Here is a 15,591-nt window from a genome sequence, read left to right on the forward strand (position 1 = left end):
CCCTTTACTAAAGCTACAAAACTAAATAAAATTCACTACAGTATTTCAAAGTGCTCATGAGGGTGTAATGCACCGCCCCAGAACGGCCCTGGGCTCGTCGCTCAACCTCCCCGATGGGGGTGCAGCCCGAGGTGAAGCTGGTGCTGCTGCTCAGCATCCTCTTCTTCCTCTCGCTGAGCGGTACCTGGTTCTCCCGGGCCTCCTCGTCCCTCACGAGGCGGCAGCAGCGCTGCCAGCGGTTTCTGTTAAGAGGGACAAAAGTTAGTTTTGCAAAATCCATTAACCCAGCTGCCACGAAGCTCTTCTGACAATGTCTGCACAGATCTCTACCTGTTTAAGAGTTTCATTCTCCTGCAGAAGCTCTTGGTTCTTCTCACAGATCTCCTGCGTTTTCTCCAGCTCTTCCTCCTGTTTACATTGATGTAATGGAAGAAAATACAGAAAAAGATACATTAACCCCCCCAGGCTTATTCCAACTCGTACAACAATTATCCCCTGCAACCAAGTGAATTGAGCACAATTTTAGCTACACATGGAAACACTCTCCATCCTCCCGCACCTTCCTCACTCTAAAGCCACCGCTCCAAGTGATTGGTATCCCCGATGGCCACATCTCCCCCAAAGCCACGTCCCAACATTCACCTGGAACTTGGCTCGCTCTCGCAGCTTTTTCTCTTGCTCATTCAGTGAATCTTCCATTCTGTGGCCAAATCCTACGATTTGAAATACTTACAAGTATTAAATATATTTGCCTTCTGCTTTAGAGCTGAATCGTGATGACTGTGTTGACGGCTTTAAGACTGCCAGACACAAGCGGGCGAGTCAATTTACAACAACTGCTGAAAGGTGGCAGCCATATGAACTAATGTTATCTTCAAAGCACCGCCCAGATGTTTTTCAGATGCTCACAAGTTAAACAAAGCCTTGCAGCAAAGGCTTTAATGGTTTGTTTCACTCTTTGGAGGGAGGTGCAGGTCGGGGGCTCACCCGCTCTTTCAGCTGGATCACTTCCTTGTCCTTCTGCTGCTTCCATTGCCTGAATTTCTCAGCATCTTCTTTCATTTGACGCATCAGCTGAACCCTCTGGTTTTTCATTTCCTGAAAATTGGAACAGGCTGGCAGAATTGTCCAGTACCTGCAAGGCCCAGCTAAAGGGCCTTGGACAGATTATACACAAGTATGTGTTTTGTGAGTGTAAGAAGTGATAGCCCAGGCCAATGAGAATGGTGTTGGGTCGGGAAACCGCCCCCATATGTATGATGTGTGAATGTCCTTGGGCATGGCCTGTGAATGAGTGGGAATGTAACTGAAACAAACGTAACATGAGTGTGGTGTATTTTTTAATAACATTTGTTAAAAAAACATCTTATGTAACATTCCTATTCAGGCTCGTATCTGCAAATCCTATAAAGTGCCCCTGGCTAACAAGGACCTCAGCCTGGCTCAGCTCTCTGCTCTGCCCGGCTCTGCGCTCCTACCTGAACAAGACCTGTCTGTGTGCACTCTGGCTGCGTCCCGCTGTGTGTTGTTCCAGGCTTCTGCCTGGAAGCTGCTTTGCCTGCCCTGGAGCAAGCCTGAGAACCGCAGGCTGGGCTTAGTTCCCCTGATCTCCTGGGTCAGCTTGCAGGTGGTGCGTTCTGCAGATTGCGACAACCTCCCCGACCTGATACTCTGAAAGGCGTCTGGCTGCGATCCTGGAAAAGCCTGAAGCATCCCAGCTGGGACCGGATCAGCTGGACTGAGAACCGGGCACGGGCGTACGGAAGATCCGCGACAAATTTGTCGAAGAAATCACCAGAAAAGGTGAGCGGCTGGGGCAGGAGGAGGGAAGGGTGAAGCTCCTCCTGCTATTCTCTCTGTGAGAGGACTTAAATATGAAGAAAGTAACATACATAGACTGTTAGTTTGGTGTAGAACTAATGGCTACCCGACAGAAACCGAGAAGGCTTTTAAACTTGAACTTTGGGACAATATAGGGCAGAAATTAGGGGATAAGGTCAGCAGTGGAGATAAAGAAGCCAATCAGGGTCCTAATGAGAATTACAAGCAATTCACTGACCATCTTCAAGAGGCCATCAATAAGCAGGTTGAAAACTTAGAAGCTAAGGAAGCACTGATGTTGAAATTAGCAGTAGAGAATGCTGATGTTTGCTATCAACGTGTTATAAGTTTTACAGTACATGTTACGTGCTCCTGTGTGTTGCCTCTCTGAAAATCAAGCAGCTTGTCAGGAATGAGTTAATTGTTTTACTGGTTGTTTTTAAGTGCGCCATAAAACCTTCTCCCCACTTTTCCCACTCACGCTGCAAGCGGCCCTGTGCTTCCCCCCCTCCCTCTTCTCAAGGTTTTACTTACGAGATGGGGTCAGGAATGATTGCTTTCAGTCGTGTTCCCAATAAATCGGTATTGGGAGGTGTTTTAGAACGTAGGAAAGCACTTAGAAATATGAGGAAGGAAGATCTTGTGAAATATTGTAATTAATGGTGGCTGCTGGATAAGTGAAATGATTGGGAAAAGTGTCCGGAGAATAGAATCTTGAAGTATAACACCTTGTTGCGATTAACGTTGGTTTACTGCAGGAAGAGCAGGACAGAATGAATCTCTACAAGAGATCATTAAATCATTTCAGACAGTTTTACAGGTGGAATGGTTTGAACTTCAACAAGCTGAGAGAGAATTAACTGATAACACAGAGGTCAGAAAACTAGCGCTAGAGTCTGCAAGGTGCTTTCCTCACTAACCTGTTTTCTTTGCGGGTACCTGTTTAAGCGTGTTGCAGTTTTGGTAGATCTTTGTTACATGGTACGGTGAGTTCACAGACTGTTAAATCATGAGAATCCATTGGTTCCAAATGTGCGTTTTGTGATTATACAGAAGACCATGAGTAATTTAGTCCTTTAGTGCGTGAATGTGACGGTAGGATTTTGTGTGTAGCAGCTGTTAACTTTTCTTTCTAGCATGCTGGCTTTATTCCGGCATCCAGACTTGCGCAGCTCTGTGCCAGGCTGTGTCTAAATTGGGCTCTTTTGTATGCACAGTAGGTAAAGAATCCTGTTTGGGGTAACAGTTATCAAAACCTTGCCCGGTCCAGCTTGCTGCGGGAAGTGGTGGGGCGGGTGCCCATGGGGCTCCATCCACACTGCCCTGTTTTGTCAGGAGCCCCAGCGGTGCCCCCGCCTGGCTGAGCAGTGAGCGGCCCAAAGGGGCAACGCAAACATCCAGATATCGTCTTGATTTAGTGTAACTGTGATCCACCTGCATATTTGAACGTGGTGTTCGGGTTTCATCTCTGAGCTCAGTATTTTAATTCACATATTTCTGTTTGGTACCAAAAGAATTTTGGTTGGGGATGTAGGAAACAATTCTTTTGCAAATATAATAGGCCCAGGCAGGATCTCTCGGCAAAGCATATTTTAATAACGATTTTGCAAGACCAGGTGTTCTACCGAAAGGCAGGCGCACCAAATAGGGCAAAAAGCCCCTGCTTATATCTCCCCAAAATCCTGGCCGCAATTTCCCTCCCTGTTCCCCATTGGCTGGGTACTTTAGGGTTTACAGACTATCCCCACGCACACAATACCCTTCCCCTTATCAATCTGTTTAAGATATGGATTCCTGGTACTTTGGCTACACTTCCCCCTAAATTAACTCGTCAATACAGGTATCAGTATGTATGCAGGTGTCAGTACATATTCCAGGAAGAGACTGTGTATTACATTAAGGATTCCTAGTCCGATGTCTCTCAGTCCTTCCCCGCTGCTAGGGTCAGGTGCCAGGTCCTCAGTTATGTAAAAACAACAGTTCTTCATTAAATGTTCTTTACAAGGAGATAATTACAAAATGGGAACTGGTTCCACTACTAAAATACCATCTTGCTCCCCCTTAAGATGCATCCTTACACATTAGAGTAATTGCTTATCTTGTTATCTAATAATTTGGAGACCAGAAAAGAACCGAAGTTGTTAAACTCTGATTGGCATTGAATTTATGTGTTTGTTGGAGGTATGGGAAAGAAAACTACATGCTATGATGGATGTGAACTTGGTATTGTATGAGGTTGTATTTAAAAGCTGCTAGAATATGAACTGATTTGGATCTAGGAAAATGGAATAATGGATTGATGTTTAATATGCTGTTTTTTGACATCTGTATATTTTTAAAGGTAAATGGAGCTAAAGAATGTAACTATTGCTGAGCTATTTGGAATTGCATATAAAGTGGATTATGGTTGGAATGAAATGGGAAAACAAAAAAGCAAAACATCCCAGGCCTGTGTTTGAACATAAATCTCAGGCCTGTGACTCAGGCTCATTGTGACTGAGGATTCTGCCAGAGCCTCCCACTTGGTACCAGTGATTACAGCAGCTGCGTGGCCTTGGTGGATCTGAACTGCAGCGAGAGAGAAAGGAAAAAATGATGGAAAAACCTGGCTGCCCGCTTTTAAAGCGACAAAAGGGGGATTTTCTCTCCCCCCCTGCAGCGGTGTTGTAAGACTGAATGGAGCAGCCTGAGGGTGAAATTTAAAGGCATCCCCAGCAGATCCGCAGTTCTGATGAAACTGGGAAATTAAATCAAAAATTTGTTAGCAGACTTATTCTGTGGTAACTGGTTGTAAAAGACTTCTTAGTAAATGCACCGTAATTGTTTTTGAGATCGTGGGAAAGAAAGACCGTTTTTTGAGACCAATTTGGAACAAAGTTTTACCATAAGAATTCTTGTATTTGCCAGAAAGCCCTATACCTCTCTTGGGTCAAGATTTGTTCAGTAAATTGTAAGCTCAAATAACGTTTTCTGAGAGTTCTGTTTAGTTGCATGGCCTACAAGAAGCTGCGTGGATGGCGCAGATCTGCTTGCTGCAAGTGAGAAACCTCCAAGGAAATTTCAAGTGCTGTATTTCCACCAGTATTAACAGCCAATGTTTTGATAAAGCAAACACTACACTGATAGACCTGAAACAGGACTTCGATCCCATAAGGGAAAACAATATCCAATAAATATGACAGCCAAAATGGGGTTAGAAACTTTGATGAATAAATTTCTGACAACCTTACAGGCTGACTGCATTCGATTGGACTTGCAGATTTGTCTGTTTATAGCCACAACATAGAAACAACCTGTGGCTATTGTGGGACAGTGTTGTATGTTGCAGTGTATTTCAGCGTGCTGTAAATAAGGCCTGGCTGGTGCAAGAACAAAAAGGGGGAATTGTGGATGGGTTTCTATTAGATGGAGATCTGTTATTGAACTGGCCAGGCCCAAAGGAATATCAAGGCCACCTTGGAAAGCTGAAAACAAGAGCTGCTGTGGGGGTGAGGCAGTTCTACAATAACAGGGCCTCAACGTGATATAGATCGATGGACCTATCAGCAGTGAGGACAGCTCGTGAACATCAATGATATCCGATCAGTGAATGCATGCTTGGAGCATGGACGCGTGCTCAGAGAACAGTTACATATAGAAGGAGGCTTGTTTCTGTAATAAATGGCTTAGCATGATTCACATTGAATCGGAATGCTGAGTCCTTTATTCGCTTCAACAGCCACCCTTTTTGTTTTCATCACCAAGAGCACTAATTACGTTCCCCAGGCAGAGAAGCCCTCTGTTTATGTTGATGCCTGCATGCAAACAGATGACAGTGAGCAGGAACTGCTCATTTTATCTCCTTTTTACAAAAATTTAAGGCTAAAGAAAGCGCATTATAAAGGTTAAAGAACTGCTTTGTTTTTCCTGACAAGGACTCAATTTATTAACTCAAAAATGGTAAGAAACCAAAGCTATGCCAGCCCTTTTCCTACAGACCTTCTTTTAGTCGGTCTCCCTCAGCCTTGGTCTTCTTTTGTCTTTCAGAGCCAGCAAGATCAACCAAGTGTAACTTACAGCGAAAACCAGTGTTCATCTCTCTGGATTCATTCTTACCTCCAACTGAGCCAACACTTGCTGCAGATTGTGAATCACCTCAACATTCTCACCTTCTGCGAGACTCAGATGACACTTGCTGAGCGTGACGGATCTTCTGTCCACTGGCAACTTGGATAAGCAGCAGTTTCTGTTAAGAGGGACAAAAGTTAGTTTTGCAAAATCCATTAACCCAGCTGCCACGAAGCTCTTCTGACAATGTCTGCACAGATCTCTACCTGTTTAAGAGTTTCATTCTCCTGCAGAAGGTCTTGGTTCTTCTCACAGATCTCCCGCATTTTCTCCAGCTCTTCCTCCTGTTTACATTGATGTAATGGAAGAAAATACAGAAAAAGATACATTAACCCCCCCCAGGCTTATTCCAACTCGTACAACAATTATCTCCTGGAACCAAGTGAATTGAGCACAATTTTAGCTACACATGGAAACACTCTCCATCCTCCTGCACCTTCCTCACTCTAAAGCCATTGCTCCAAGTGATTGGTATCCCCGATGGCCACATCTCCCCCAAAGCCACGTCCCAACATTCACCTGGAACTTGGCTCGCTCTCGCAGCTTTTTCTCTTGTTCATTCAGTGAATCTTCCAATTGCTTCTCTGCTCGCTCTTTTTGCTGCAGTTGGCTGAGCAGGTACAGAACCTAAAGGCAAATTAATGTAGCAAACAGGCGTGAATTCCTGGCAGCTCTAAGATCTTGGCAATTTCAGAAATATTATTTCTGCCATTTTCAGTGAGATTCTGCCCTGATCTACTTTAAAAGTTATCTGGTGCTCAAGTATGACGTCCTCACTTAAAACATCATGAAAAGTTATCAAATAAAACAACTCACGTAGGACAGGGGATGAATGGGGAGATTTCTTGGGTTTTTGTCAGCTGTCCTGCAAGACTTCAACAAACCTCGACCAGCGCCAGGCTGGATTCAGCACAACACTTTGCATTTATCTCTGAGCAGATCTGGGCATCAGAGCCAAGACACAGGAGCTCTCAAGACGTCCATCCCTCCTGCTGTACCTTCTCCTGGTGTTGTTGCTCCTGCAGCAAACACTGGTTTTGGAACTCAGCCTCCATCTCCACCCTGCGGTTTTGCTCTTCAGTCACCATCTTCTGCATGTCCGAGCAGTTGGCTTTGCTCTGCTGCAGGCTGCTCTCCAACTTGCTCACCTGCACTTTGCAGGAGACCAGCTGGAAGACAAGAGCAAGACGAGCGCTTGGGTCAGCGAGTTCCCTGTCTCCCGAGTCTGTTGGGGCAGACACGCTTCAGCAAAGGCCAAGTCAACCTCACCCAGCACAGCAGCGCTTCGCTTGAATTCATCTCTGCTATCAGCCTGTAAGTCATTTCTTTCTATTTCTCCCTAAGCACTTAAAAACTTTGTTTTTAGTGATAAAACAGGAAAATTCCAAAGTTACCTCTCCAAGGAGATACTTTAAAGCACATTTAGCTTCTAGAATTGTCGCAATGCTGCCCCAACGCTGTTTCGCTTGATCTCCACTCTCAGCATCCAAGAGCTTCTGCTGCAGATCCGCTATCTGGGCACTCCTTGGGAAGAACACGTGTATTTGAGATTACGACACAGGAGAAAACCTGGGCTGGTGTCCGGGCTGTCACCAGCACATTACACAAAATAGTTCCAGTTAAAATGTTGAGTGCTTAGGGAAGCAGCACCTCTTTGCACACTCTTACTTGGCTTGGTTGATGTCCTTCTTTGCCATGTGCAGAGCAGAGAGCAGCTCCTCCTTTTCTTTTTGCAAGTTGCTGACCTCCAACTCCAGGTCCTTGATATTAGTCTAGAAAGGACAAGAGTGGTAAGCCTCCAAATAAAAACCCTGAAATTCCATCCCAAGGCAAAGCTTCCAAACCCTTCCCTCCTCAGCAAGGAGTGGCTGCATTAATCAGGGAAAATAAACCAAACAGGTCCTTACCGGAACTATTGCAGAAGAGTTTACCTGGTATTGGGACTGAATGGGCTCCAGATGGTTATCGTTCTGTGCCATTTTTATGGCGAGCGCCTCTTTCAGAGTCAGAGCTTTATTCAGTTCAAGCAGCTCTTTGGACATCTGTGCTTGACGGAGAGCGTGTTGAGTGGTGAAGTCATCCGAGGTTCTCGTGGTGTCCTGGCCCATTTCTGCATCCTGGAGGAGACAGCGTTGAGCACGAGAGGCTGCTCAAAGTCTCTTGCACTCCATGAGCAGCTTTTGCAGAACACTTCAAATACGTTTTTTATAGCAGAAGTTAAATATTCAGAAATGAGAACAGGTTGTTGATCCTGAACACGTTGAACAAATAAGGGCGTAAAAAGGCAGCACACAGAAAAGGGACACATGCTATTTACCAAGGATTTGGATTACAAAACTAGCAAAGGATGCAGAGAAAAGAGGGATGGGGGGATAAAAACATGCTCTGCACAGCCGGACTCCCCTGACTTACAGCTGCAGCATCCTGTTGAGGGTTTCCCATCTCTGCAGCAGCTTCCACTGTAGCAGCAGTTTCGCTCTATATAGGACAAAGAGAATAAAATTTTGGCAGAAAGTGGAAAATGAAGTAGCTGGACAAGGCTTTCTTTCTAGTTGTCCCTGAACTCCAGCACTGGCAGCCACCTCCTCACAACAGTGAGGAGTCTGGGAACAGGGGAAACGTCTAACGAGCGAGAACAGAGAAGTTCCTCAATTAGACAAAGATTTGGCACCTTCTGTGGAACAATTTCAGGTCTCTGCAATTTCAGTCACTCATTAAAACTACCAAGTTTATAACTCGAATTCCAGCTTTCGGACTGTAAATCCATGCTCATCTCCCACTATCAGATTATTTTATGGAGACTCCTCCTTTTCCCCCACCATGTGCAGCCACTCAAGCACAAGTGGCCTTTCTGCAGCATTAAAAGCCCAGCAGGGCAGCTGGTTTTGAAGTCATGGAATGTGTGTAATTCCTGGGCTCCTTAAGCAAAGCTTCTGCAAAGCTTCAGCAGATTGGCAGAAGAACCCTGGCTTTCCACAGTAAACTCGCCTGGCACACACTCTCCTCTCTCTGGATTCACTCTTACCTGCCACTGAGCCAACACTTGCCGCAGATTTCAGATCACTAAGGTATCTTTCCTGAGGAGCCCTGCACCACTGAGGCCCCAGAGGAAGTCAGGACAATAGAGGAGTTGATGAGGACTGGGTTAGGGAGCAGTTAGGCAATCTGGACATCCATAAATCCATGGGTCCGGATGGGATGCACCCACGGGTGCTGAGGGAGCTGGCTGAGCTCATTGCTGGACCATTCTCCATCACCTTTGCCAAGTCTTGGGAAACGGGAGAGGTGCCTGAGGACGGGAGGAAAGCAAATGTCACTGCAGTCTTCAAAAAGGGCAAGAAGGAGGACCCGGGTAACTGTAGACTGGTCAGCATCACCTCCATCCCTGGGAAACTGACGGAACGACTTCTCCTTGGTGCCATCTCAAGGCGTATCAGGAATAAGAGGATCATTAGGGGCAGTCAGCATGGCTTCACCAAGGGAAAGTTGTGCTTGACCAACCTCATTGACTTTTATGAGGACATAACAAGGTGGATGGATGATGGCAGAGCGGTGGATGTGGTCTCCCTTGACTTGAGTGAGGCATTTGACACAATCTGCACAGCATCCTCACAGCTGAACTGAGGGAGTGTGGTCTGGATGAGCAGGTAGTGAGGTGGACTGGGAACTGGCTGAAGGGAAGAAGCCAGAGAGTCGTGGTCAATGGGGCAGAGTCCAGTTGAGGCCTGGATCCAGTGCAGAGCCTCAGGGGTCAGTGCTGGGGCCGGTATTGTTCAATATATTCATCAGTGATTTGGATGAGGGAATAGAGTGACTGTCAGCAAGTTTGCTGGTGACACCAAGCTGGGAGGAGTGGCTGACACTGGAAGCTGTGCTGCCATCCAGAGACCTGGACAGGCTGGAGAGTGGGGTGGGGAAAATATTAATGAAATAGAACAAGGGCAAGTGTAGAGTCTTGAATGTGGGTAGGACCAACCCCAGGTTCCAGTACAAGTTGGGGAATGACCTATTAGAGAGCAGCGTAGGGGAAAGGGGCCTGGGGGTCCTGGTGGACAACAGGATGACCATGAGCCAGCACTGTGCTGTGGATGGGTTTCTATTAGATGGAGATCTGTTATTGAACTGGCCAGGCCCAAAGGAATATCAAGGCCACCTCAGAAAGCTGAAAACAGGACCTGCTGTGGGGGTAAGGCAGTTCTACAATAACAGGGCCTCAACGTGATATAGATCAACGGACCTATCAGCAGCAAGACTCCAGCGCATGGACAGCTCGTGAACATCGATGATATCCGATCAGTGATTCCATGCTTGGACCATGGATGCATGATCAGAGCACAGTTGCATATATAAGGAGGCTTGTTTCTGTAATAAATGGCTTTGCGTGATTCACATTGATTTGGAATGCTGAGTCCTTTATTTGCTCCAACACTGGGCCCTTGTGGCCAGGAAGGCCAATGGTACCTGGGGTGGGTTAGAAGGGGGTGGTCAGTAGGCCAGAGAGGTTCTCCTGCCCCTCTGCTCTGCCCTGGTGAGACCACACCTGGAATATTGTGTCCAGTTGTGGCCCCTCAGCTCCAGAAGGACAGGGAACTGCTGGAGAGAGCCCAGCGCAGCCACCAAGATGCTGAAGGGAGTGGAGCATCTCCCGTGTGAGGAAAGGCTGAGGGAGCTGGGGCTCTGGAGCTGGAGAAGAGGAGACTGAGGGGGGACTCATTCCTGGGGATCAATATGGAAAGGGGGAGTGTCAGGAGGATAGAGCCAGGCTCTTCTCGGTGACAACCAGTGATAGGACAAGGGTAATTGGTTTGAACTGGAACACAGGAGGTTCCACTTAAATTTGAGAAGGAGTCTCCTTCTCTGCAGACATTCAAACCCACCTGGACACCTTCCTGTGGAACCTCAGCTGGGTGTTCCTGCTCCATGGGGGGATTGCACTGGATGAGCTTTCCAGGGCCCTTCAACCCCTGACACTCTGGGATTCTGTAAAACCACATGAGTGCATATCCACGCTACAGGTAGAAAACATCTTGCTGTAGATACAGAAAGCAGATGACAATGAACACACAAGTACACATAGAAAACAGTGACCTGTGGTTGTGTGGCATTGTCACCTACTTTGTCCTCTGCCCCAGTCTGTATTTAAGAGCTTTTTTTTGAGAGCCAAAGTTCCAAAGTTCCATCTCAGCTCTAAGCACCGATGATTTCACTTCAGAATCTCCAGTAAAAAGTACAGGGGAAGCCAAGAGGGGGGGAAAAAGGGAGGGGGGGGGGAAAGGGGGTGGGGGGAAAGGGGGGGGGAAAGAGGGTGAGGGGGGGAAAGAGGGGGCCACCAGCCCAGCAGCGGCCCCGTCTGCGGGGATGCGGCCCCGACCCGCCCGGCCCGTACCGCACCTGCAGCCGCCGCCGCCTGTTGGTCAGCGGGTGCCGCAGCAACCGCCAACATTTAAAAGCGGGGCCGCGCGCCGAAACCCGCCAATGGCGGGGCCGTGCGTCAGGGGGCGGGGCCGTACGTCGGGGAGGGATGTACGTCAGGGGGCGGGGCCGTGCGTCAGGGGGCTGGGCGCGGAGAGGAGTCGGGGGGCAGCCATGGAGAGCCGGCTGCCCTACGACGACTTCCCGGTGGTTTTCCTGCCACCCTACGAGAGCCCGCCCGCCTGGGTGCCGCCGCACGAGGTGAGGGGACGCGGCTGGGGACGGGGGAGGAGGAGGAGGTGGCGGCCGGGCTGGGCTGGGCTGGGTAACAGGCGGAGGCCCCGCGGCCCGGCCCCGGCGCTGAGGCCGCCCGCGCGTTGCCTTGCAGAGGGTTTATCACCCCGACTACAACAACGAGCTCACCCAGTTCCTGCCCCGCACCATCGTCCTGAAGAAGCCGCCCGGGGCGCAGGTGAGACCCCGCTGAACCCCGGCCCCCCGCTCCGGCCCGGCGGGTCCCGCCGCTCCCGGGGCCCGGGCTCTGCGGAGAGCGGCGGGTCCTGCGCGGGCCTTCGCTCGCTGTGCTGGTTCCCGTGTCCTTCCCAACGCCTTTCCTGGCAAAAATCAGCCCGGCGGAGCTGCGGGATTCTAATCCCGAACGGGTGGTGTCCTGGCAGCAAAATAAGGTGGTGGAGGTCGGGCGGTGCCTGGCGCTGCCCGCAGCCAGGGACAGCGGGATGGAGATGGATGATGCTCCTCAGCAGCTGGGAAGGGCCAGGCCGTGGAGGGAGAACGAAACTTTGTGGACGTGGTAGAGAAGTACAAAACGTTGTGGTTGTGAAACTGATAAGGGACAGGGAGCCCCTCCGTTGTTGAGGGTGGGATTGCTGTGGAGGTTTGAGAAGGGCTGGTGCTGCAGCACCGGCCTTTGCTGCCTCTGGAAGAGATACCTTTCTGTCGGGAAGGTTCCGGGGCACAGGAAGCGACTGCATTTCACTGCTGGTTTCTCTCACAGCTGGGCTTCAACATCCGGGGAGGAAAAGCCTCGCAGCTGGGGATCTTCATCTCTAAGGTGCGTCTGTTGTTCTGCTGCTCCCCTGCCCGTGTTCTCTCTGTTCCCTTGGGCGTTGCTGAGGCAGCTGGCTGCACAGGGAGACCATCATGTGTCTCGTATACATCTCCGAACTCACAGCTGTAATTTGCCACACACCAAGCAGCAGTCGGGCAGTCCTGCACCATTTCCTGATCTCTTCCCAGCCCACGGAGTGTTGCTGCTGCGCTGTGGTTCCCCAGTCCCTGTCCTCCCCAGTCCTGTGTGGGTGCACTGGATGGATGGGCACTGTGGGGAGTGGGCTCTGCAGGAGGAGAGCTGCTGTCACTGCCGCTGTCGCTGCTGTTCCCTTCACAGGTGATCCCCGACTCGGACGCACACAGAGCTGGGCTGCAGGAAGGGGACCAGGTGCTCTCGGTGAACGATGTGGATTTCCAGGACATTGAGCACAGCAAGGTGAGCGCTCCTGCAGCCAACTGCTGGCGTAGGGACAGGATGGGGTCCCGTCTGTGTCCTGTCCGTGCAGACACCATCTCCCACTGGCCTCTCAGCCTGCATGGGCTCGGCTGGTGGCACCACATCCCCTTTGCTGTCCTGCAGCACAGCCTGGTCACTGAGCAACTCCTTCTGCTTTCAGGCTGTGGAGATCCTGAAGACAGCCCGTGAAATCACCATGCGTGTGCGTTACTTCCCCTACAGTAAGTGCCCGCGGGCTCCAAGGCCGTGCACTGAGCAGCATTTTTCCTCGGAAAGCAGATGGCATCCCTGCAATTCCACCTGAACCTAGCGGTTATGACTCTAAGGCCGTAGATGGTGTTAAGCTCACAGCCTGCGGATCAGAAAGGACTTCGGGCTTTGATTTGGGGACCAGGACAGCTACTAAGTCAAACAAGCAAGGACTGGCTTCAGCTGTCCACGTAGAAAAACACAGAGGAGGGCTTAGCAATACAGTGCTAAAAGCTGGGATGAGTGTTGGGTGGAATTGTTACAGCTTTGAAAGATGCTGCTTATCCTTGAATAACACAGGAATTAGCTTTGTCACTAGTGCACCCATGCAGATGGCAGACACTGCTTCTGGTTTTTATCCCTCCTTATGGATGTTGTGAGGGGAAAAAACTTAATATTTAACTGTGGGTTTCTGCAACCATAAAGTTCATAGATACAAGGGGGGAGAAAACAGAGGTGAAGTCAAGCCCAACAAGGATTCCTCATAAAAGGGAAACTGACCCTTAAGCGAAGAAAGAAGAAAAATAGGGAGCAGAGGAAAAGAGGACTTTAAGCAATTGTTCTGAATGCCCTGAAGTAACCTGAGTTGATGGCTGGCGTGCAAATGTGCTATTTTAAAGCCAGCTGCTGCCCAGGAAGTAGCACACACTGCTTCTACTTGGTGAGGTATACACAAGATGTGTGTTTTCCTGTAGCATTTGGGCTGATTTCTCTCTTGCCATCAGTGCCTGCCCTTTCAGCCGTGCCTTCTCTCTCCCCTCCAGATTACCAGAGGCAGAAGGAAAGGACTGTTCACTAGTCAGCAGCTGCCTGCTCAGGCTCCAGAGTAGCCATCCTCTCAAAAAAACCTCTCCACTACTTTTCTTCAACACGTGATGTGACACATCAAGTTTCAGCTGTCACTGAAGGTACAACTGTGTCCTGTCGGCTGCACAGGCGTCATCGTGGATGAACTTGGGATGCCAACAGCATCTTTAGCTGGACAATGGATGGGGCTTTAGTCTGTACTGCTGGAAGTGGGTGGTGGAACAAGCTGATGGTGCTGATGTGGAAGTAGGTACCCGAGGGCAGCTTCAACAAGATCGGTGCTTCTCTTCTATAGTAGGACTTAATGTAAAGGAGTGTTGTGCTCGTTGTTGTTGGGATGTAAAGCCAAGAGGGTCTGAGTGTGTTTGAGCAGAGCCTTTGTCCTCCAAGAGGTCAAACTGTTCACTTCTCTGGTGACATGAAATTCCTTCTCCACTGTCCTACTACCTCTGTTCTACGCTGCTGGGTTTGCTCGGGACTTGAGGCACAGGAGTAAAATCCACTGAAACTCGCATACATCTTTAGCTGCACTAGTTTGTATCTCTTTGCTGCTTAACAGCCCCCGTGATACAGGACCAAGGTGCTCGGAGCAGGTTTCTGAACCGCCGTGGGCACTTGGCTGGGTTCCCTCAGGTGTGGTGCTTGTGTTAAAGGTTTCACTCAGCCCTCTTCCCTCGCTTGGCACAGCCCTGTCCCTGCCATGTGCTCCCCCAGAACTCCCCCTGACTTAGGGTTAAACGTCTCCCCTTCTCTGTTCTCCAAGAGAGGGGAGGAAACTTGCTGTGCCCTGCGCTGAGAGCGCACAGATGAAAAGGTGCCACTTACCAGCAAATCTGGATGCTTCACATGGTAAAGGACATCAGGACAGCCCTTGCTCTGGCCTGTGTCATGTTTGCCGCTTATCTGTAATGACTGAAATAATAAAGCGAGCTCATTGCCATTCAGGAAGTTTCCATGGAGGGTTTGACTTGCCAGTGCTACCCCAGGAAAGGCCGGGCAGACACCCGGGATGGGTTGGCTCTGGTTGCCCTGGCAGCCTGGAGAAGGGAAGTGGGGGTACCTGTGAGGTGCAGCTCTGTTTTAAGGGTCTTTTTCCACTTCTGGGATGTAGGTCAGCCCTCAGTCAGCCTGCAGCGATGTCTCAGTGCTGCAATGGAGGATTTGGTCTGCGGTGGCACCAATGCAACTCACTTGAGACAGCCCTGATGCAGCTTCAGCACTGGCAGCGAGGTTGCACAACTGCTGGGCAGAAATCTGAGCCAGGCTGAAGCAGAATAAGATCTAACATGCTAGAAAAGAGACTTTCCCTTCTCCCCGTTGCACTCAGCCGAGCCAGGGTGAAGGTTCGGAGGGCAGCCCTGGTCCCAAAGCCAACCCTGTGCTCTGACCCTGGAAAATGGCGTTTGGCACACAACCCAACTGCAGATACAGCCTCAGTGCTCAGCCTTAACCTGCTTCAGGAGCTCTGGGAAGGTCTCCCCTGCCCAGGGCAGCTTCCTCCCTGCGATTACTCAGAGTTAATTAGCACAGTGCCTTCACAGCCATCACACTGACCCTGCGACTGGCTGTGGGTTAACAGGAAAGAGTGGATTCCTTCCCAAGACACATTCCTATCTTAGGTATCTTAATTAACAAAGCAGTAATAAGGTTTGTACCGGCCAGCACAG

General features: G+C 49.5%; 2 protein-coding genes across 3 annotated transcripts; one reads left to right on the forward strand and one right to left on the reverse strand.

Moving 5' to 3' along the window:
• Positions 1-5,527: 5,527 nt before the first annotated feature.
• LOC136106088 (chromosome-associated kinesin KIF4-like) lies at positions 5,528-8,992 on the reverse strand. Its single transcript, XM_071813346.1, has 10 exons — positions 8,954-8,992; positions 8,341-8,406; positions 7,860-8,045; positions 7,597-7,700; positions 7,323-7,479; positions 6,927-7,097; positions 6,448-6,555; positions 6,135-6,212; positions 5,800-6,046; positions 5,528-5,615 (listed from the first exon to the last, which is right to left on the reverse strand). The coding sequence occupies exons 2-9, from the start codon at positions 8,368-8,370 to the stop codon at positions 5,966-5,968; spliced, it is 915 nt and encodes a 304-aa protein (XP_071669447.1). The 5' UTR covers positions 8,371-8,406; positions 8,954-8,992; the 3' UTR covers positions 5,528-5,615; positions 5,800-5,965.
• Positions 8,993-11,472: 2,480 nt separating this feature from the next.
• PDZD11 (PDZ domain containing 11) lies at positions 11,473-14,868 on the forward strand. Of its 2 annotated transcripts, XM_065846913.2 has the most exons (6): positions 11,473-11,601; positions 11,729-11,812; positions 12,356-12,412; positions 12,749-12,847; positions 13,029-13,089; positions 13,882-14,868. In XM_065846913.2, the coding sequence occupies exons 1-6, from the start codon at positions 11,515-11,517 to the stop codon at positions 13,914-13,916; spliced, it is 423 nt and encodes a 140-aa protein (XP_065702985.1). In that variant the 5' UTR covers positions 11,473-11,514; the 3' UTR covers positions 13,917-14,868. The 2 variants fall into 2 exon arrangements, with proteins under 2 accessions (XP_065702985.1, XP_065702986.1); XM_065846914.2 differs by lacking the exon at positions 11,729-11,812.
• The last annotated feature ends 723 nt before the right edge of the window (positions 14,869-15,591 follow it).

This window comes from Patagioenas fasciata, chromosome 11 (genome assembly GCF_037038585.1).
Source record: "Patagioenas fasciata isolate bPatFas1 chromosome 11, bPatFas1.hap1, whole genome shotgun sequence".
In the NCBI taxonomy this organism is placed as follows: Eukaryota; Metazoa; Chordata; class Aves; order Columbiformes; family Columbidae; genus Patagioenas; species Patagioenas fasciata.

Excerpts from the sequence above, each read along its gene's own strand:
- LOC136106088 (XM_071813346.1), bottom strand. The coding sequence starts at position 8,370 with ATGGGAAACCCTCAACAGGATGCTGCAGCT. Across the intron at positions 7,098-7,322 it reads TAAAGTATCTCCTTGGAGAG|CTGGTCTCCTGCAAAGTGCA; the intron begins GTAACTTTGGAA and ends CTTGTCTTCCAG. Across the intron at positions 6,047-6,134 it reads AGAATGAAACTCTTAAACAG|AAACTGCTGCTTATCCAAGT; the intron begins GTAGAGATCTGT and ends CCCTCTTAACAG.
- PDZD11 (XM_065846913.2), top strand. The coding sequence starts at position 11,515 with ATGGAGAGCCGGCTGCCCTACGACGACTTCCCGGTGGTTTTCCTGCCA. Across the intron at positions 11,813-12,355 it reads AGAAGCCGCCCGGGGCGCAG|CTGGGCTTCAACATCCGGGG; the intron begins GTGAGACCCCGC and ends TTTCTCTCACAG. Across the intron at positions 13,090-13,881 it reads TGTGCGTTACTTCCCCTACA|ATTACCAGAGGCAGAAGGAA; the intron begins GTAAGTGCCCGC and ends TCTCCCCTCCAG.